Source organism: Ammospiza nelsoni, chromosome 27, assembly GCF_027579445.1.
Source record: "Ammospiza nelsoni isolate bAmmNel1 chromosome 27, bAmmNel1.pri, whole genome shotgun sequence".
In the NCBI taxonomy this organism is placed as follows: Eukaryota; Metazoa; Chordata; class Aves; order Passeriformes; family Passerellidae; genus Ammospiza; species Ammospiza nelsoni.
The window spans coordinates 5,633,128-5,654,275 of NC_080659.1; the positions used below are offsets into that span (position 1 = coordinate 5,633,128).

The following is a 21,148-nucleotide window of genomic DNA, read 5'->3' on the forward strand; positions in this document are numbered from 1 at the left end:
TGGGGGGGTCCCGGTGGGGCAGGGGACGGTCGGGACAACCTCGAATGGGGCTGGGGAGGATCGTGTTCAGCCCCGGTGGGGCCGGAGCAGCCCCGGTAGAGCCGGGGGAGGATCGTGTTCAGCCCCGGTGGGGTCGGAGCAGCCTCGAATGGGGCTGGGGAAGGTGGGGGTCAGCCCCGGTGGGGCCGGGGAGGATCGGGGTCAGCCCCGGTAGAGCCGGGGGAGGATCGGGGTCAGCCCCGGTGGGACCGGGGAGGATACGGGACAGCCCCGGTGGGTCCGGAGCAGCCCCGGTAGAGCCGGGGAAGGATCGGGGACAGCCCCGGTGGGGCCGGGGAGGATACGGGACAGCCCCGGTGGGGCCGGAGCAGCCCCGGGGCTCCCTCCCGGTCCCGCCGTTCGCGGCCACGTGGCGCGGGCGGCGCGCGGCAGTGACGTCACGGCGCGGCGGCGGCGCGCGGAGGTCACGGGGCGCGCGGGGCGATGGCGGCGGCCGGAGGGTGCCGGGTGAGCGCGGGGGCACCGGCCGGGAGCGGGCGGGACGGCACCCCGGGGCCTGCCCGGCCCGGCGGGCACAGCGAGCGGCGCGGCGGGGCCGGCCCGGAGCCGCCGATCCCTCCCCGCCCGCCGGGCCCCGTTGCCGGCGGCTGCCGGTGCGGACACCCGGGCCGGCGGGGCTCCGGTTCCGCGCTCGGTGCTCCCGCCAGGCCCGGCGGGACGGAGCCTCCAGCGGGTCCGTGACCCCGAGATTGGAGGGGTCGAGGCTCCTGCAGCCCAACCGTTCCGGGATCCCGCGGTTCCCGAGCCCGGAGCTGCTCCCGCGGCCTCTCCCGGGGTTCCCGAGCCCGGAGCTGTTACCGGGGCTCTCCCGGGGCTCCATGGGGGCGGTTTTACCGTGAGCCGCCCCCGGGGCTCACTGGACGGCATGAGCCCGGTGTGCCCGGAGCCTCGGGGTCTCCGCTCGGGATCTCTGTCCCGCTCCCGGTGCTGCTCGGGAGCCAGCTCAGATTTTTATGGGATTTCCGTGGTTCTGCCCTGAGCTCAGCCCTGAGCCCTTCCAGAGCTGGATCTGCGCGTTTGACCTCGGCAAGGGCAGCAGAACCATCCTGGGCTTGTTCTGGGACCCTCCAGAGCTGGGAAAAGTTGGTTTTGGAGGAGTTTTCCCATAAAAACCCCTCAGTGCTTCTCACATTTCATCTCCAGGTGGATTTGTGCCTGGGTGCTGGGAGCCCTGGGTGCTGCCCTGAGCTCCCTCTGTGCTGTTTTCCTTGCAGAAATGTCTCCTCAGCGGGCCCTGGCTGCTCTCCCGGCGTTATCCCATCCCTGCCTTCCCCAGGAGCGCCCTGGTCAGGATCTGCAGCCCTGCCCTGGGCACCCCCCAGGTTGGTCCCCCCTGAATTTATTCCATTTGCGCTCCAGGGTGTGTTCCCAGCAGAGTCCTCGGCCTGATGTGGCTCTGCCAGTTCCAAGCTGGGAATTTCCATTTTTAAAATGGAACTCAAGGGATTTTTGGGGACAGTTCCAGGCTGGGAATCTCCACTTTTTAAATGGAACTAAGGGAATTTTTGGGTCCAGTTCCAGGCTGGGAATTTCCACTTTTTAAATGGAACTAAGGGAATTTCTGGGGACAATTCCAAGCTGGGAATCTCCACTTTTTAAATGGAATTTTTGGGGCAGCTGAGGTTGTACAGGGCTTGGAGCCCCCTGGGGTAGTGGGAGGTGTCCCTGCCCGTGGCAGGAGGTGCAGCTGGGTGGGATTTAAGATCCTTTCAATCCAATCCATGCTGAGGTTCCATGAAATCCATTGGCCATGTGGCTCTTTGAAGGATCAGCTGCTGCTTTTCCAGGCTTCTCCATGTTTCCACTCATTCTAAAAGTGATCCAGTGATCCTCAAGCCCAAAACTTGTGATTTTTGGGTCCTGTCTGCTCTAATTCCATGGGATTCTCCAACATGGAATGGTTTTCTCCAGTCCAGATGCTACTCCTCGGGAGGAAGGAAGGGATTCATCTCAGGTTTTGTGGAGAACATCAAACAGGAGTTGGCCAAAAACAAAGAGATGAAGGAAAGCATCAAAAAATTCCGAGATGAAGCAAAAAAGCTGGAGGAGTCGGATGCTCTGCGGGAAGCCAGGAGGAAATATGTGAGTGTTTGGGGTTTCCCTGGTTTGTTCCTTGGGTCGTTCCCTGGTTTTTTTTGAGCTTTTACTGCTCTGAGTGAGCATTAAATCCACAGCTGAGCTGTTCTGCCTGGCTGGGAGCACTCAGTGCTAAATGGATGCCTCAGAATGTTTATGTGTTGGAATGTTTTGGGGTTTTTTATTCTAGTGGAAAGTCCTTTCCAGCAGACACTTGGCTGCATTTCTGAGCAGATCAAATAATGAGGCATTAAATTGAGCATCAAATGTTTCCTTTGCATTGTTCAGAGAGCTCTGAACATCATCATTTGCAAAGCTGCTGCTGACTCAGGCCATGAACTCCTGAAATGTTCCTTTTTCTGCCCTCAATTCCAGCCTTAATGGATTGTGCTCCATCCAAGCTGGGTTTGAGTAGTTTCTGTCTCTTGATTAATGTTCTCTTCCCCCAGAAAACCATTGAATCTGAAACAGTGAAGACCTCAGAAGTGATTAAAAAGAAACTTGAAGAAATAACAGGGACGGTTAAAGAGGTAAAAGGGTTTTTCCTCAGGGCAGCTCTGCTCAAGTTGGGCTTTTGAGGGGGCTGGAATTGTCATTGCTTGGGGCAGGTGCTGCTGCTCCTGGAGCTTTTAAAACCAGAGGCATTCACAAAATAATGGATTGGGTGTGATCAGAGGAGACCCAGACAGGGATTCCTCTGGGATTTGGGGAGATGGAGAAGAGGGACACCCCACCTGCAGCCTTGGGAGCACAAAATAAGGATGGAGAGAATCCAGAGGGGAGCCCCCAGGGCTGGAGCCAGGCTGGGAGTGCTCACCTGGAGGGGAGAAGGCTCCAGGGAGAGCTCAGAGCCTAAAGGAGCTCCAGGAGGGCTGGAGAGGGGCTGGGGCTGAGCCTGGAGCTGCAATGACCTTTTCCCTTTTCCCTTTTCCCTTTTCCCTTTTCCCTTTTCCCTTTTCCCTTTTCCCTTCTCCCTTCTCCCTTTTCCCTTCTCCCTTCTCCCTTCTCCCTTCTCCCTTCTCCCTTTTCCTTTCCAGAGTTTGGACGAGGTCAGCAAGAGCGACCTGGGCAGGAAGATCAAGGAGGGGGTGGAGGAAGCTGCCAAAACAGCCAAGCAATCTGCAGAGTCTGTGACCAGGGGAGGGGAGAAGCTGGGCAGGACTGCAGCCTTCAAAGCCATCTCCCAGGTACTGCTGCTGCTCCCTGGGCTCCCAGGGCACCCAGAACCTCGGGAGAGCCTTTCTGGGGAGGTTTGGGGTGAAATCTGAAATCCTGCAGGGCTGGAATCTGAAATCCTGCAAGGGTGGAATCTGAAATCCTGCAGGTGGGAAATCGTGCAGGGATGAAATCTGAAATCCTGCAGGCGGGAAATCTGAAATTCTGCAGGTCTGAAATCTGAAATTCTGCATGGGTGAAATCTGAAATCCTGCAGGGGTGGAATCTGAAATCCTCCAGGGGTGAAATCTGAAATCCTGCAGGTCTGAAATCTGAAATCCTGCAGGCCTGAAATCTGAAATCCTGCAGGTCTGAAATCTGAAATCCTGCAGGGGTGAAATCTGAAATTCTGCAGGTGTAGAATCTGAAATCCTGCAGGGTTGAAACCTGCATGGGTGAAATCTGAAATCCTGCAGGTCTGAAATCTGAAATCCTGCAGGTCTGAAATGTGAAATCCTGCAGATCTGAAATCCTGCATGGGTGAAATCTGAAATCCTGCAGGTCTGAAATCTGAAATTCTGCAGGTCTGAAATCTGAAATCCTGCAGGTCTGAAATCACACCTCCCCTGGCAGGGCTGAGCTCCCTGCATGCAGGGTTGGAAAATGTCCCTCTCCAGAGGAATTTTAGCTTTCTCAAATCCCTCTTTTTGCAGGAAACACAGAAAATATCCAATGTTTTATTGCCAGGCTGTGGCTGCCCCACTCCTGCCCCACCCAGGTCCCAAAGCATCCCAGGATGGGGAATTTGAGCTGGGAGAGCAATAAACCCATCCTAACGGGGCTGTTTTCCTTGCAGGGAGTGGAAACTGTGAAGAAGGAAATAGATGAGAGTGTTTTGGGGCAGACTGGTCCCTACAGGCGCCCGGAGCGGCTGCGGAAGCGCACGGAATATTCCGGAGAGAGGATCAAAGAGCAGCGAGTGTTTGAAGCCAATGAGTGCGTGTGGGGTCCTCTGGGGGGATGTTTCTGTGTGGAATTTGATGGGAAAGGTAAAAAAAACGGGTCAGGGATTAAAATCCAGGAGCTGTGGGGAGCAGCTGGGTCTCCAGCAGGTTCCCAGCAGTGAATGGTCCTGGATCTTCCTGTGGTAAAACTGGAAATTTCAAATTCTAAAGGTGAAATTTGATGTTCTGAGGTGAAATCCTGAGCTGGGCATTGTTCTGTGTTCAGTTTTAACTTGCAGCTGGGTGATGCTGGCAGGACTAAAGCTGAGCTCCTTTTTTCTGGGCTGCTTTGCTCCTCTGAGCTGAGTTTTATTTGTCTGCTGCTTTATTTATCTGGAGTTTTGTTTATCTAATGTTTTATTTATCTGGGTTTTTATTTGCCTGGTGTTTCATTTATCTGATGGATCATTTATGGGGCTATCATTTATGGGGCTGCAATTTATTGTATAATTGATGGGGCCATCATTTATCTTGTAATTGAGCTCATCATTTCTGTGCTGTCTCAGCCTCAGTGATGCCAACTGCTGCAGAGATATTCCTCAGGGCGTTGTCTGTGTTTGTTACAAGCTAATTTTTTCCAAATATCCACATTTTATCCCTGTTTTCTGCCCTCTCTAGGGAAGCCATGGGCATGGTGCTGCATAAAGACTCCAAGTGGTACCAGCAGTGGAAAGATTTCAAGGACAACAATGTGGTTTTCAACAGTGAGTTGAGCACATTCCCTTCCCAGCCCTGCTCCCATCTGGGCCTCCAGCCCCAGCAAATCCCAAATTCCCACTTTTCTCTGTGGGCTTGGAGCCTGAAACAAGGAAAATCCTGAAAAATCGAGGGAGGTTCACACAACTTCCAAATTGATGAAAGGTTTAAAAAAAAAAAAATTAAAATCCTGGGATCTTTCTGTCATGCGAAGCTGACCTTTGATATCATCTGAGGCTGTTTCTGGTGCAAATGCCCTGAAAATAATCCCAGAATTTAGGTTGGAAAAGCCCTCCAGGACCTCTGAGTCCAACCTGTCCCTGATCCCCACCTTGTCACCGCCAGTGCCACCTCCAGGGATGGAAACAGCACTGCTCAAAGTGAGCCTGATCCTGGATCTGCTCATTCCATTGGATAAATAGCATTCCCAGAGGGGTTAAATCTGGGTGTTAGCAGAGAAGGAGTTGCTGAGAGATCAGAACATTGCAGGAAAATGGGGAGGAAAATGGGGGAAAAAATGGGGGAGAAAAAATGGGAATAAAATGGGGAGAAAACCAACTCCCAGGTGGTGCCTGGTGCTGGACAAAGGGGTGCAGGAGAGGCTGGGCCCTGCTGGGAGGGCTCTGAGCTCTCTGTTCCCTGCAGGGTTCTTTGAGATGAAGATGAAGTACGACGAGAGCGACAACGCCTTCATCCGAGCGTCGCGCGCCGTCACCGACCGCGTCACCGACCTCATAGGTACAGGGACAGGGACAGCCTTGAGGTGCTCCTGGGGACAGGGAATCAGTCTGAGCTGCTCCTGCAGCTGGGGCTGCCAGCCCTGGGCACATCCCAGAGCCCTGCAGCACTTCCAGGGTCACTGTGTGGGTGAGGGATGGGAGGACAATCCTTGGGATCAACCTCAGGTTCAGCTTCAAGGTTGGAGTCGTTCCCGGGGTGGCTTTTCCTCCCTGTCTGTCCCTGTGTCCTGGTGGCTTTTCCTCCCTGTCTGTCCCTGTGTCCTGGTGGCTTTTCCTCCCTGTCTGTCCCTGTGTCCTGGTGGCTTTTCCTCCCTGTCTGTCCCTGTGTCCTGGTGGCTTTTCCTCCCTGTCTGTCCCTGTGTCCTGGTGGCTTTTCCTCCCTGTCTGTCCCTGTGTCCTGGTGGCTTTTCCTCCCTGTCTGTCCCTATTCCCTGGTGGCTTTTCCTCCCTCTGTCTCTCCCCAGAGCTGTGTCCCTGTGTCCTAGTGGCTTTTCCTCCCTGTCTGTCCCTGTGTCCAGCTGTTTTTCCCCCCTCTGTCTGTCCCAGAGCTCTGTCCCTGTGTCCTGGTGGCTTTTTCCCCCTCTGTCTGTCTGTCCCAGAGCTCTGTCCCTGTGTCCTGGTGGCTTTTCCCCCCTCTGTCTGTCTGTCCCAGAGCTCTATCCCTGTGTCCAGCTGTTTTCCCCCCCTCTGTCTGTCCCAGAGCTCTGTCCCTGTGTCCAGCTGTTTTTCCCCCCTCTGTCTGTCTGTCCCAGAGCTCTGTCCCTGTGTCCCTGTGCTGGTGGCAGTGCCATCACCCACTGGGCTGTTTTTGCAGGGGGATTGTTCTCCAAGACCGAGATGTCCGAGGTGCTGACAGAGATCCTCAGGGTGGATCCCTCCTTTGACAAGGATCGCTTCCTGAAGCAGTGTGAGCGGGACATCATCCCCAACGTCCTGGAGGTGCTCAGCAGCTGCTGCCCCTTCATTTCCCCCTCATTACCCCATGGAAAATGTTTTTTTTTCCTTTACTTTTGCCCTGCTAAAATCAAAAGTTGGGTCAGGCTTTGCTTCTCCAGCTTTGCACAGGAAAGGTCTTTGCACAGACCTTGGGAAAGGAATCACATCCCACACTTAGGTTGAGACCATGGGATAATAAATGTATAAATAAATACATAAATATTATAAGTATATAGATAATTTATATTATAAATATATAAAATATATATAAAGGTAGGTTGAAACCATGGGATAATAAATGTATCAATAAATACATAAATATTATAAGTATATAGAAAATTCCTATTATAAATATATAAAAATATATATAAAGGTAGGTTGAAACCATGGGATAATAAATGTATAAATAAATACATAAATATTATAAATATATAGATAATTTATATTATAAATATATAAAATATATATAAAGGTAGGTTGAAACCATGGGATAATAAATGTATAAATAAATACATAAATATTATAAATATATAGAAAATTCCTATTATAAATATATAAATATATATATATAAAGGTAGGTTGAAACCATGGGATAATAAGTGTATGAATATGACAAATATATGTAAAAATTATATTATAAATATATAAACATATGCTATTAAATATAAATATATATGATTTATATATTTAAATATAAATATAAATTATTTCTAGATATCTATATGGAGCTATATATACATTATATTATAAATATATAAAATAAATATATATGTTATAGAATATATATTATATATACACATATTTTATATTTAAACATAAATACAAATTATATAGATATATAAAATATATAAATAATTATTTTCTGGCCCGGAAAACAGCAAATGAGGTGGGATCAGATGGAAGTGGGTAAGCAAATGGTGATAGCAGAGGGATAAGGGAAGGAATTTGGGATTTTCTCCTGGGTTTTTTGATCTGGATTTGGGAAGAGCAGCAGGTTCTGACCAATGGCTCAGTGGTCATAGAAATGTCTGGAATTTGAGGTTTTTAGGGACTCATAGTGATGGGAGATGTGACTGTAAATGGATGTGGATTCCTGTCACTGCAGCAGGAAAGACAGAGGGAATTTGGGATTTGGAATAGAGCAGGAATTGTTCTGAATTTGGGATTTGGAATAGAGCAGGAATTGTTCTGAATTTGGGATTTGGAATAGAGCAGGAATTGTTCTGAATTTGGGATTTGAAGTACAGCAGGAATTGTTCTGAATTTGGGATTTGGAATAGAGCAGGAATTGTTCTGAATGTGGGATTTGAAATGGAGCAGGAATTGTTCTGAATTTGGGATTTGAAGTACAGCAGGAATTGTTCTGAATGTGGGATTTGAAATGGAGCAGGAATTGCTCTGAATTTGGGATTTGGAGTAGAGCAGGAATTGCTCTGAATTTGGGATTTGAAATGGAGCAGGAATTGTTCTGAATTTGGGATTTGGAATAGAGCAGGAATTGTTCTGAATTTGGGATTTGGAATAGAGCAGGAATTGTTCTGAATTTGGGATTTGAAATGGAGCAGGAATTGTTCTGAATTTGGGATTTGGAATAGAGCAGGAATTGTTCTGAATTTTGGATTTGAAATGGAGCAGGAATTGTTCTGAATTTGGGATTTGGAATAGAGCAGGAATTGTTCTGAATTTGGGATTTGGAATAGAGCAGGAATTGTTCTGAATTTGGGATTTGGAATAGAGCAGGAATTGTTCTGAATTTGGGATTTGAAATGGAGCAGGAATTGTTCTGAATTTGGGATTTGGAATAGAGCAGGAATTGTTCTGAATTTGGGATTTGGAATAGAGCAGGAATTGTTCAGAGGGACACAGGAGAGCCTGGAAAAAACTGGGATTTAAGAAGCCAAACGTGGGATTGTTCTGTTCCTTCTGTGCCCAGGGTTTTGCAGTGTGGGAAATTGCAGCTCTGCTCCCGTTTGATCCCAGGATTTGTGAGCTCTGGGAGCTCTGCTGGCTCCCTGGCAGCTTGAACAGGAGGATTTAATGGGAAGGTTCAGCTGGAAGCTTTAAGAGAGTTTAATTATCCCTAGGTTTATGTCCCTTGGCCTCAGCTCCTGTGTTTTTATAGAAATCCTTTTTGCTGTTCCCCTTTTGCAGCTCCAATTTCCCCCCAGAGTCCCACAAAATGTGGGATTTAAGGCTGGAAGGGCTGATTGGTCCCACTTTGATATAGGAGGAGCTTTAAAATGTTCTGTCTGATTTCCTTTGATATAGGAGGAGCTTTAAAATGTTTCTTTCTTTAAAATGTTCTCTCTGATTTCCTCCTCAGGCTCTGATCTCGGGGGAGCTCGACATCCTCAAGGACTGGTGCTATGAGGCCGTGAGTGAAGCTCCCAAAAACCTCCCCAAAACTTGGGATTCTCCCTTGAAAATGAGATTCTTTTATTCTTTTGAGGGCTTGGAATTCAGGGAGTAACTTCATTCCTCCAAAATTATTGTGCTGTAAAATCCAAAATAATTCTGCTCTTCCAATTCCGAAATTAATCCAAGAACTGATTTTCTCCGAGTGCTGTTCCCCACCACCAGAGGGCTGAAAGAGCCAATTTTTTTTTCAATTTAATAAATCCTGATCAGCTTTGCTTTTTTTTTTTTTTTTTTTTTTTTTTTTTAATATAACAATAATCCAGTCTGAAAGCAAAGAATCTTCCCTGCTTCCAGCAACCTTGGGAATGACACCTTGGATTGCTCTGCAGGGAAGCAGCAGCTTCCCTGCACTTTGTGAAGCCAAAATCCAAAATCAAACATTCCCAAGGCAGCTGGAATTGCAAATGAAGCTCCAAAGTCCAGAGTAATCAGTCAGAAAAGCCAGGGGAGGAAATGGGAATCTTATTCCTGAGAACCTGGGGGATAAAACCTCTTAATGGATCCCACGGGTGCTGAGATGGTGATTCTGGTCACTGAACTCCCTCATTTTCCCAGTTTTTTTCCCAGTTTTTCCCAGTTTCTCCCTGCTTTTCTCCCTGCTTTTCTCCCTGCTTTTCTCCCTGCTTTTCCCTGTTTTCCCCTGCTTTTCCTCTGCGTTTCCCAGTTTTCTCAGTTTTCCCAGTTTTTCCCTGTTTTTTCACAGTTTTTCCTTGTTTTTCCCATTTTCCCCCCTGCTTTTCCTTGTTTTTCCCAGCTTTTCCTTTATTTTCCCAGTTTTTCCTTTATATTTCCTGTTCCTGCTGTTCAGTCCAGCTGTGAGTCCCTCAGCTCTCAGCTGCTCTCAGGTCATCACATTCTTCCCAGTAAAAATGGGATTTTTGTGAATCCCAAAGCATTTCCTGCAGTTTTTTAATCCCTTCCTTCACCACATTTACCAAAAAAAGTGAATTTTTCTCATGAGTTTTTTTTTTGGTTTTTTTTTCTCTCCAAGCAAAAATTCCTTTTTTTTTTTTTTTTTTTATTCTTTGATGGCGACAGAACAATCCCAAACAATTCCCAACCCCAGTTTGTTCATCCCTTTAGACCTACAGCCAGCTGGCCCATCCCATCCAGCAGGCCAAGGCCCTGGGGCTCCAGTTCCACTCCAGGATCCTGGACATTGACAACATCGACGTGAGTTCCCTGTAAAACTCTTCTTTTGGGGGAAAAATCCAACTCAGGGGATCAGGAGGGGCTTTTTAGGATCAGGGGGATTGGGAAAAACCCCTCCAGGATCATCCAGTCCAACCTTCTTTGCTCTGAATGCTGGGTTTGAGCTCTGGGGTTTGGGATTTCTGCTCCCAGAAGGGAAATCCCATTGCTGGAAGGGAAATCCCAGTGCTGGAGGGGAAAATCCCAGTGCTGGAAGGAAAATCCCAATGCTGGAAGGGAAATCCCAGTGCTGGAAGGGAAATCCCAGTGCTGGAAGAGAAATCCCAGTGCTGGAAGAGAAATCCCAGTGCTGGAAGGGAAATCCCAGTACTGGAAAGGAAATCCCAGTGCTGGAAGGGAAATCCCATTGCTGGAAGGGAAATCCCAGTGTTGGAAGAGAAATCCCATTGCTGGAAGGGAAATCCCAATGCTGGAAGGAAAAATCCCATTGCTGGAAGAGAAATCCCAGTGCTGGAAGAGAAATCCCATTGCTGGAAGGGAAATCCCATTGCTGGAAGGGAAATCCCAGTGCTGGAAGGGAAATCCCAGTGCTGGAAGGGAAATCCCAGTGCTGGAAGGGAAATCCCAGTGCTGGAAGGGAAAATCTCAGATATCCAAGATATCTAAAATATCTTGCAAATTGAGTTAGGCTTGGGTGGAAAATTGGGGTTTTTTTGGATGGATTGAGCTCCAGGGATTGTGGATTGGGATCAGGGAGCTCATTCCCTGGGATCAGGCATGGGAACGTGGCAGAGCTGTTGAGATTCCCTCAGGGAACAGGAAAATCGCCCTAAAAATAAATTTATTCCTTTGTGACACAGCCCAGCCCTGTCCTGCTGCTGCTTCCTTTATTAGGGATAAAACAGAATGTTTGGGAACATTTCAAAAGAGGAAAATCCTGCTGTCCTCAGTGCCTGTGGCTCCTTTTGGGGCAGCACAGGCAGGAATTCCTGAGCTGAAGAGCAGCATCCCAAAAAAAAAGGGATGCAAAGAGATTGCCCACAATGGGCAGAAAGAGAATTTAAAAAGAAAAAAGCGGAATTTTCACTCCTCTTGCATTCCAGTGAATATAAAGTGTTTAAATATTTAATGGAACAGCCTGGGAATAGAGGGGAAAAAATCCTGGCAAACAAAAGTTCCCACCTTGAAGTGTTTCTGGTACAGTTTTTGTCTGGTTCAGAACAACTTCCTGGCAAAAACGGATTTAAAAAAGGAGAAAAGCTCTGTTTGATCCTTGTGGGTCCCTTCCAGCTCAGGATGTTCTGGTTCCAAACATTTCCTTCAGAAAATTGCGTTTTTTTGGAGAGCAGGGTGTCTTTGAATTTGCTTTCTAATTGGAGCTAACGGTGCAAAGCTCGTTCCCATTTCCCAGATTTATGGACTTGGGGAAATAATGAAAAAACCCACAACAGTTTGGGGAAAGCTTTGGGTTCCCAAGGTTTCACTTGGGATTTTTTTTTTTGGGGAAACAGCTTTTTCATCCTATCAGAATGATGGAATTGATGTGGTTGAGCAGCCAGGGGGAAATGTGGGAGATCTTCCCTGGGCCTGCAGGAGTGGGGTGATGTCCATGGGGTTATGGGGTGATCTCTGTGGGGTTGTGGGCTGATGTCCGTGGGGTGATGTCCATCGGGTTATCGGGTAATGTCCATCAAGTTGTGGGGTGGTGTCCATGGGGTTTATGGGATGATGTCCGTGGTGTTACAGGGTTATGTCCATGGGGGTTATGGGGTGATGTCTGTGGGGTTATGGGGTGTTGTCTGTGGGGTTCATGGGGTAATATCCATGGGGTTTATGGGGTGTTGTCCATGGGGTTATGGGGTGATGTCCATGGGTTTATGGGGTGATATCCATGGGTTTATGGAGTGATGTCCATGGGGGTTGTGGGGTGATGTCCATGGGATTATGGGGTGATCTCTGTAGGATTATGGGGTGATGTCCATGGGCTTATGATGTCCATGGGGTGATGATGTCCATGGGGGTTGTGGGCTGATGTCCCTGGGGTAATGGGGTGATGTCCATGGGCTGATGTCCATGGGGTTATGGGGTGATGTCCATGGGGTTATGGGGTGATGTCCATGGGGTTCATGAAGTGATGTCCCTGGGATTAATAGGTGATGTCCATGGGGTTATGGGGTGATGTCCATGGGCTGATGTCCATGGGGTTATGGGCTGATGTCCATGGGGTTGTGGGCTGATGTCCATGGGGTTCTGTCCCTACAGCTGGCCATGGGGAAGATGATGGAGCAGGGGCCCGTGCTGATCATCACCTTCCAGGCCCAGGTGGTGATGGTGATCAAGAACCACCTGGGGGAGGTGGTGGAAGGGGACCCGGTGAGTGGGGACACGTCTGGGGCCTGGGACAGGTTTGGGGTTTGGGATTTATTTGGGGTTGGAGACATGTTTGGGATCTGAGACAGGTTTGGGGTCTGGGTCACATTTGGGATCTGAGACAGGTTTGGGGTCTGGGTCACATTTGGGATCTGGCCACATTTGGGGTCTCCCAGTGCATTCCAGCTCCATCCCATTCCCCCCTGGCCCTGCTGGGGTTCCCTCCCCTTTTCCTTTCCCTGGCTGGGCAGAGCCCTCTGGCAAGCAGGGTGAGAGCAGGGCTGAGTCACTGCATCAAAAAAACCCCAAATCCACATTTTTAGCTCCCCACACTCCCACCAAGAATGCAGGAATTTAATTCCATTAAAATCTCCCGGGGAACTCCCACCCTTGCCTGGAGCTGTGTGGGGTTTTTGGGGAGCAGGGAATGATCTGGGAGACAAATCCCTGGCACCTCTGGGGTACCCTGGGCTGCCCCTGGGGCTCTTCCCTCCTGGTTCCAGGCTCAGCCTGGCCCATGGAATTCCCTGAATAAACGTTTCTCTCTCCAGGAGGAAAAATAAAATAAAATAAAATAAAATAAAATAAAATAAAATAAAATAAAATAAAATAAAATAAAATAAAATAAAATAAAATAAAATAAAATAAAATAAAATCAAAATAAAAACAAAATAAAATAGTTATTATTAATATATAATGAATATAATATGTAATCATTATGTATTATCTATAATTTATATTATATTGTGTTATATTCTATTATATTGTATATAATAGAAATTTTATTATTATTGATGAATACATAAAAATATATATTTTATACTATGTTTATATTATATTATATTATATTATATTATATTATATTATATTATATTATATTATATTATATTATATTATATTATATTATATTATATTATATTATATTTATTATATTTCTCTCTCCAGGCAGCTCATTTTCCTTGTAATTAATACGGGCATTTAACAGATATTGGCTTTTGCAGCCCTGGCCTTTGGTCCAGGCTGGAAAAATGGGATTCATTTGAATGCTGGGGCCCATCTGGGCTGATTCACAAGCAGGGCAGAAACAGCTGATCCAGAGATTCCCTGCATTAAACTCCTGCATTCCTGGGAGATAAATATTGATGGGATAATTATTGAACAGGATATCAAAGTCTGTTTGCTGTCAGATCCCTCCAGGGCTGCAATAAATCAGGGAGAGGAATTGAAATTCTCCAGTGGAGCCCAAAGCTCAGCTTTAATCAGGAGCCTGGGCTTGGGTGGAGCTGCTGGAATATTGAACACAGGGAGGTTTGGGGAGAGGGGAGCCTCAAATCCCCTGAGTTTGGGGGTGGAAGGAGCTGGGAGGGTTGGAATTTAAATTTTGGGGGTGGAAGGAGCTGGAAGGATTTGAATTGAGTTTTGGGGTTGGAAGGAGCTAGAAATATTTGAGTTGAGTTTGAGTTCTGGAGCTGGAAGGAGGTGGATCGATGTGAGTTTTGGGGTTGGAAGGATGTGAGTTTTGGGGTTGGAAGGATTTGAGTTTTGGGGTTGGAAGGATTTGAGTTTTGGGGTTGAAAGGATCTGAGTTTTGGGGCTGGAAGGATTTGAGTTTTGGGGCTGGAAGGATTTGAGTTTTGGGGTTGGAAGGATTTGAGTTTTGGGGTTGGAAGGGATGTGAGTTTTGGGGCTGGAAGGATGTGAGTTTTGGGGCTGGAAGGATTTGAGTTTTGGGGCTGGAAGGATGTGAGTTTTGGGGTTGGAAGGATTTGAGTTTTGGGGCTGGAAGGATTTGAGTTTTGGGGTTGGAAGGATTTGAGTTTTGGGGTTGGAAGGATTTGAGTTTTGGGGTTGGAAGGATTTGAGTTTTGGGGCTGGAAGGATTTGAATTTTGCAGCTGGAAGGAGCTGGAAGGATTTGAATTCAGTTTGAGTTCTGGGGCTGGGAGGAACTGGAAGGATGTGAGTTTTGGGGCTGGAAGGAGCTGTCAGGTTTTGAGTTGAGTTCTGGGGCTGGAAGGAGCTGTCAGGTGCCCTGCTGGCAGCCTGGCCCTGCCCCTCAGATCAGCCCTCTCCTCTCTGTCTCTCCAGGACAAGGTGCTGAGGATGCTCTACGTGTGGGCCCTGTGCCGGGACCAGGACGAGCTGAACCCCTACATGGCCTGGAGGCTGCTGGACATTTCCTCCTCCAGCACGGAGCAGGTGCTCTGAGCAGGGCTGGGCTCAGGGCTGGGCCCTTCCCACCCTCTGCAAGCTGCTCCAGCCTGGAACCCCCACGGGGAGCTGGGGGATTTGGGATTTGAGCTCCTGATTATCCCAGTCCCCGAGGAATGGGAATCCCTGCTCGGGGACACCTGGGACGAGCAGCTGCTGCTTCATCCTCGTGCCTCAGAGGCTCCTGGGCAGCTGGGGACCCCCAGAGCTGTCATTCCCACCTGCTGGCACCCTTGGAGATCCCTGGAAGGGCCTCGGAGGGGCTCCTGGCTGCCAATGTCCTGGCCAGGCTCCAGCCTCGCGTCCCTGCCGTGTCTTGCACTTTCCCAAACCAAATACAACCAGGACTTTGCACATGGAGGTGTTGGATCCTCAGGTTGGTGGTGGGGTGGGGCTGATAGCTGAATATCCAGGGGGGAGATTTGATTATCCACAGCTTGGAAGGGGGAATGTTGTTGGTTCTGGTCACAAAGAGCCACAGCTGCATCCCTTGGGGTGGTGGGGAGGGTGTGGGACAGGAGGGGAAGGGCAGGGGGAGTGTCTGAGGAGTAGGACTGCTTTGGGAACGCTGAATTTTCCTGTCCCATCCTGATTTTTCTGTCCCATCCTGTCTCACTGTGCTCCTGGTTCACCTCCCTGGCCTTGTCTGCTCCTCATCCCTGCACGGAGCCCAGATCCAGGAGCACAAACTTCCCCAGTTTGCTGGGGTGAAATCCCAATCTAAAAAATGGGATTGAAAATCCCAAATCATGGAAAAAAAAAAAATCCCCAAATTCAGATTCCAGTGGCAGCATTTTGGGGCCCTCACCTTGAGCTTCTTGCAGGGGGAATGGCTGAGAGGGAGCAGAACTTGTGGGGTTTGGGCTTCTGGAGGGGTTTGGGAGCTGAGGAACCCCCTGCCCGTGGAAAGGGAGCTTGGGAGAAGGTTTGGAGAGGAAATCCAAGGATTGCTGTGGTGCTGAGGGTGAGGCAGGCCAGCTCTGCCCTGCCAGAGTGATTAAAGAGAATAATTCCAGTTCCTCTTCTGTGAATGTCTGCAGCTTTGAACGTCCCTGGGATGGGACAGCCCCAGCAGCAGAGGCTGCCCCAGCCCTTGGAGCACCCCCAGGCCGTGGGGGTGCCACATTCCCCGTTTGTGTCACCCCCAGGGCACGCTGGGGGTGGCATTTGGGTCACAGCCAGCCCAGGGAACGCTCCAGGCTGGGATGGAGCAAGTCCAGGGGAAGGTTTGGACCCCGGGAAAGGCTGAGGGAGCTGGGAAGGGGCTCAGCCTGGAGGAAAGGAGGCTCAGAGGGGACTGCACAGCTCCTGACAGGAGGGGACAGCCAGGGGACAGCAGGCTGTGCTCCCAGGGGACACCAGGACAAGAGGGAACAGCCCCAAGCTGTGCCAGGGGGGGTTTGGGTTGGATATTGAGAAAATTCCTTCATGGAAAGGGTTGTAAAGCCCTGGGCACAGCTGGAGCCCCCAGCCCTGCAGGGATTTAAAATCCTTGGGGATGTGGCACTTGGGGACAGGGCCAGTGGTGACTTTGGCAGTGCTGGCTTGGTGCTGGTGGCCCTGGGGGGCTTTTCCAGCCCTGGTGCCAAGGCCTGGGGGGCTCTGGGGGGTTCCATGGGGTTCCATGGATCCGGGGCACTGCCAGCCCTGCCCTGGCTCTGTGCCAGGGATGCTGCAGGGTTGCCATGGGGATGGGGATGCTGGCATGGTGACTCAGAGCTGCTCCTGCTGCCTCTGACACCCCGTGGGCTGTTCCCATCCCACCGAGGGGGGCTCTGAGCCCCCACATCCCCCAGGCTGCTCCAGAGCTCCAGCCCGGCCCCGGGCACTGCCAGGGATCCTGGGCAGCTCTGGGGATTCCACGGGGTTGGAATGAGATGATTCCAACCCACTCCACATTCTGTGATCCCGCAGCTGCCCCTGGGCCATCCCTCACTGTCACCCCGAGGCTTTTGGGGCTTTTTCCCAGTTCTGTGCTGGATCTGATGGGATGGGATGGTCAGGGTGTCCCCAGTGATCCCTCAGCGCTCTTTGCTCCCTTTCTCCGCCCTGCAATGCATTTTTGAGGGATGCAGCCCCTGCTGCCAGGTGGAATTGTCCTCCCTGGGCCTTTCTGGCACCGGGGCTCCTCTTTCCAGCCTTTAGCACACAAAGCCTCCGTGCCAAACGACAGCTCTGAGCCAAGCCCCGAGCACCAAGCTCGTTTAGGAACAATTCATTAGAGGGGGGAGGATTTTTTGAATGAGGTGTTTTTCATCTGGGACAGATCCATGGAGCAGCAGCCTCCTGTGCTGCCTCCTCTGCCAAAGCCTCGGAGATGGTTTGGGTTTGTTTTATTTTTTGTGGTGAACGATTCCAAAATGATTTTTCTCCTGTCTCAGATCAGCTCCAAGAGCTGTGAGTTCTCCCTGGAGCTGCTGGAAGGAGCGGGGGCTTTGTCAGGGATGAGTTACTGAGGGATCCTTCTGCCTCTGACTGTTGCTGCCAATTAAAAGAAATAAATAAAGCTTAATTAAGGCAAAGGCTTGGAGAACGCTTCTCCCCACGGAGCACGGGGAGGAAATTCCACTTGCAAAGGTTCTGCCCGTGGCTGCCCCATCCCTGGAGGTGTCCAGGTGTTGGATGGGGATGGTGGGAAGGGGTGGGACTCCATCTCGCCTTTCCCTGGGATGTTTTCAGCTGAGGTGCTTTTTAAAACGGCTTTAATTCGTTTTCCCTTGGCTGCTGCAGTGCTGCTAATTGGGAACTGGGACTATCTGACAGGATTTACATAGATTTTGAAACGGGAAAGGAGAAACTTCCAAAAATACCTCCCTTTTTAAACGCAAAGGCAGCAGAAACTTCACAAAACCGTTTTCTTAAAATACCCTGAAAATCCGCCGTGATTCCGATGGGTCCTCTCTGCCAGCGAGGTTTGCTCTGGGAAAGGAGGGATCCAAACACCCCAGGGAGGGTCTGATGGCAGCGGGGTCTGTGAGTGCTGCCCGGAGCTTCCCTGGGATCGAGGGAGGCTCAGCATTAACTGGGAGAGGCTCAGAATTCCCTGGGACTGAGGCTCAGAATTCCCTGGGACTGAGGTTCAGCATTCCCTGGAACTGAGGTTCAGCATTCCCTGGGACTGAGGCTCAGAATTCCCTGGGACTGAGGTTCAGCATTCCCTGGAACTGAGGTTCAGCATTCCCTGGGACTGAGGTTCAGCATTCCCTGGGACTGAGGCTCAGAATTCCCTGGGACTGAGGCTCAGCATTCCCTGGAACTGAGGCTCAGAATTCCCTGGAACTGAGGCTCAGAATTCCCTGGGACTGAGGTTCAGCATTCCCTGGAACTGAGGCTCAGCATTCCCTGGAACTGAGGCTCAGAATTCCCTGGGACTGAGGTTCAGCATTCCCTGGAACTGAGGCTCAGAATTCCCTGGAACTGAGGCTCAGAATTCCCTGGGACTGAGGTTCAGCATTCCCTGGGAACTGAGGCTCAGAATTCCCTGGAACTGAGGTTCAGCATTCCCTGGAACTGAGGCTCAGCATTCCCTGGGAACTGAGGCTCAGCATTCCCTGGAACTGAGGCTCAGAATTCCCTGGGACTGAGGTTCAGCATTCCCTAGGGTTGAGAGAGGCTCAGCATTAACTGGGATTGAGAGAGGCTCAGAATTAACTGGGACTGAGAGAGGCTCAGAATTAACTGGGACTGAGAGAGGCTCAGCATTAACTGAGAGAGGCTCAGAATTCCCTGGGACTGAGGCTCAGCATTCCCGAGATTGAGAGAGGCTCAGCATTAACTGGGATTGAGGTTCAGCATTCCCTGGGAAACTGAGAGAGGTTCGGCTTTCCCTTTGAACTGAGGGTCAGTTTTCCCGGGATCACAGCCTCAGATTTCTGGGGAATACAGGCTCGGCATTCCCGGGATCACAGGCTCGGCATTCCCGGGATCACAGGCTCAGATTTCCCGGGAACACAGGCTCGGCATTCCCGGGCATACAGTCTCATTTTTCCCGGGAACACAGGCTCCACATTCCCGGGATCGCTGCCTCAGTTTTCCCAGGAACATAGCCTCAGATTTCCCGGGAATACAGGCTCCGTTTTGCCGGGAACACAGCCTCGGCATTCCCGGGACCACAGGCTCAGATTTCTTTGGGAAGGGGCCGGGCTCTGCACCCGCCGCTCCCTCCATCCCTCCCTCTCCCCTCCTGGCGCTTGTTTTGATCCCGGGCTGTGAGTGGGACCTGCCCTGGCGGGGATGAGCCCCGCGGTCTCCATTGGCACCGGCACGTCCGAGTTCCCCGGGAACGTCTGCCACGATCTCCCGTAGCCATGGAGACCCCGAAGCCGTGCACAGAAACACTTTTCCAGGCGTTTTTTCCCTTTTTAAATTTTTTTTTTTAATTTTTCCCCCTCCTCTGCCATCCTCCTCGGGTCCGTGTGACTCTGCTGTGCCCACAGCAAGGGCTGGTAATTTTAAGGAATGGTGGAATTTTCTGTGGAATGCCAGGTGGGAGCCCTGGCAGAGCTCAGCCTTGCTGCCAGCTGCTCCCAAGGTCTGTGCCACCCCAGCGGGCACTTCCCCATCTCCAACCCAAAGGATTCCATGTGGGATGGGGCTGGGAGAGCCGGGGAAAGGAGGGGTCCAGGGAGAGCTCAGAGCCCCTTGCAGGGCCTGAAGGGGCTCCAGGAGAGCTGGGGAGGGACTGGGGACAAGGGATGGAGGGAAAACAGAGCCAGCCCCTGCTCTGCCCCGGGGGTGTGGAAGGCAGCGCTCCAGAGGGACGGATCCAGCCGGGAATGGTGCAGCTGCAGGGATGGGCTTGGCTGCAGGGATGCTCTGAGGGTGCCGGGAGCTCCAGGCTGGAGAGGAGCAGCAGCTCCATCACCTCGGTCCTGTCCCCGCTGCCAGCCCGTGCTGGAGCATCGCCGGGATCCTCGGCAGGACGGGATGGGCACAAGCGGCAGCCATCCTGGCATTCCAAGCTGGCATTTCAAAGGGATCTTGGCCAAAAAACCCCCGTGGGGCCTGGATCCCTCCTGCCTGTCCCAGCACGGGGCTGCTCCAGGGTTTCCTGCCTCCCCCATGGCCCTCCTGTCCCCCACACCCCCGGGGCCACTCCCATGGATGCCCCTGCAGCCACCTTGACCCCCCAATTCCGTATTTTCACAGCATCCCCATGGCTCTGCTCCTCCCTGCATCCCCAGGGTCCTCCTGCAGGACCACACCCACTGCAGGCCCCTGTCCCTGCTGCCAGGCCCGCTGCTGTCACCTCCCCGGGCGTGTCCACCACGTTCCTTGGCATTGCCCCCACACAGCACAGCCCCTGCACCCCCAGGGACATCCCTGGAACCCCTCCAAGGTATCGCATCCCTAAATCCCCCCAGGAACCACATCCTTAAAATTGCCCCAGGAATCACATCCCTGAAATCCCCCCCAGGTTACCACATCCCTGCATCCCTAAAATCCCTCCAAGGTAACACATCCCTAAATCCCCCCAGAAACCTCATCCCTAAAATCCCTCCAGGAACCTCATCCCTAAAATCCCTCCAGGAACCTCATCCCTAAAATCCCTCCAAGGAACCACATCCCTAAATCCCCCCATGAACCACATCCCTGAACCCCCCCCCCCCCCCCCAATGTATCGCATCCCTAAATCCCCCCAGGAACCACATCCTTAAAATCCCTCCAAGGACCACAACCCTGGAATCCCTCCAAGAAACCACATCCCTGAAATCCCCCCAGGTTACCACATCCCTGTATCCCTAAAATCCCTCCAAGGTATCGCATCCCTAAAATCCCCCCAGGAACCACATCCCTGAAATCCCCACAGGTTACCACATCCCTAAATGCCCCCAAGGTACCACATCCCTAAAATCCCCCCAGGAACCACATCCCTGAAATCCCCACAGGAACCACATCCTTAAAATTACCCCAAGGACCACATCTCTAAATACTCCAGGAACCACATCCCTAAAATCCCTCCAAGGTACCACATCTCTAAAATCCCCCCAAGGTTACCACATCCCTGCATCCCTAAAATCCCCCACAGACCACATCCCTGAAATGCCTCCAAGGCGTCACATCCCTGCATCCCCCCACTCCACCTGTATCCCCGGCTGACCACGTCCCCCAAACCTCCCCCCCGCACCCCCCCGGCCCCACACCCCGCACACCTCTCCGCATCCCCCCGTGTTGTCCCATCCCCCCGCACCCCCTCCCGCCTCCTCGCAGCCGCTGCCTCCCCCCCACGCCGGGTACCACACCCCCGCATCCTCCATCTCCCGCATCCTCCTCGCATCCCCCGCATCCCTCCCCGCCCTCCGCATCCCCGCACCCCACGCATCCCTCCCCA

At 51.1% G+C, this 21,148-nt stretch overlaps 1 protein-coding gene across 1 annotated transcript; it reads left to right on the forward strand.

The window, feature by feature from the left end:
- Window positions 1-447: 447 nt before the first annotated feature.
- TIMM44 (translocase of inner mitochondrial membrane 44) lies at window positions 448-15,194 on the forward strand. The gene is made up of 13 exons (XM_059489765.1): window positions 448-507; window positions 1,275-1,382; window positions 1,972-2,142; window positions 2,586-2,666; window positions 3,174-3,323; window positions 4,148-4,287; window positions 4,914-4,999; window positions 5,637-5,729; window positions 6,546-6,670; window positions 8,991-9,041; window positions 10,169-10,258; window positions 12,500-12,610; window positions 14,695-15,194. Exons 1-13 carry the CDS (start codon window positions 484-486, stop codon window positions 14,812-14,814), a joined length of 1,350 nt encoding a protein of 449 aa, XP_059345748.1. The 5' UTR covers window positions 448-483; the 3' UTR covers window positions 14,815-15,194.
- Window positions 15,195-21,148: the final 5,954 nt, after the last annotated feature.

Coding starts and splice junctions, on each gene's coding strand:
- TIMM44 (XM_059489765.1), top strand. CDS start 484: ATGGCGGCGGCCGGAGGGTGCCGG. Junction 2,667..3,173: donor TAACAGGGACGGTTAAAGAG/GTAAAAGGGTTT, acceptor TTTCCTTTCCAG/AGTTTGGACGAGGTCAGCAA. Junction 12,611..14,694: donor AGGTGGTGGAAGGGGACCCG/GTGAGTGGGGAC, acceptor CTGTCTCTCCAG/GACAAGGTGCTGAGGATGCT.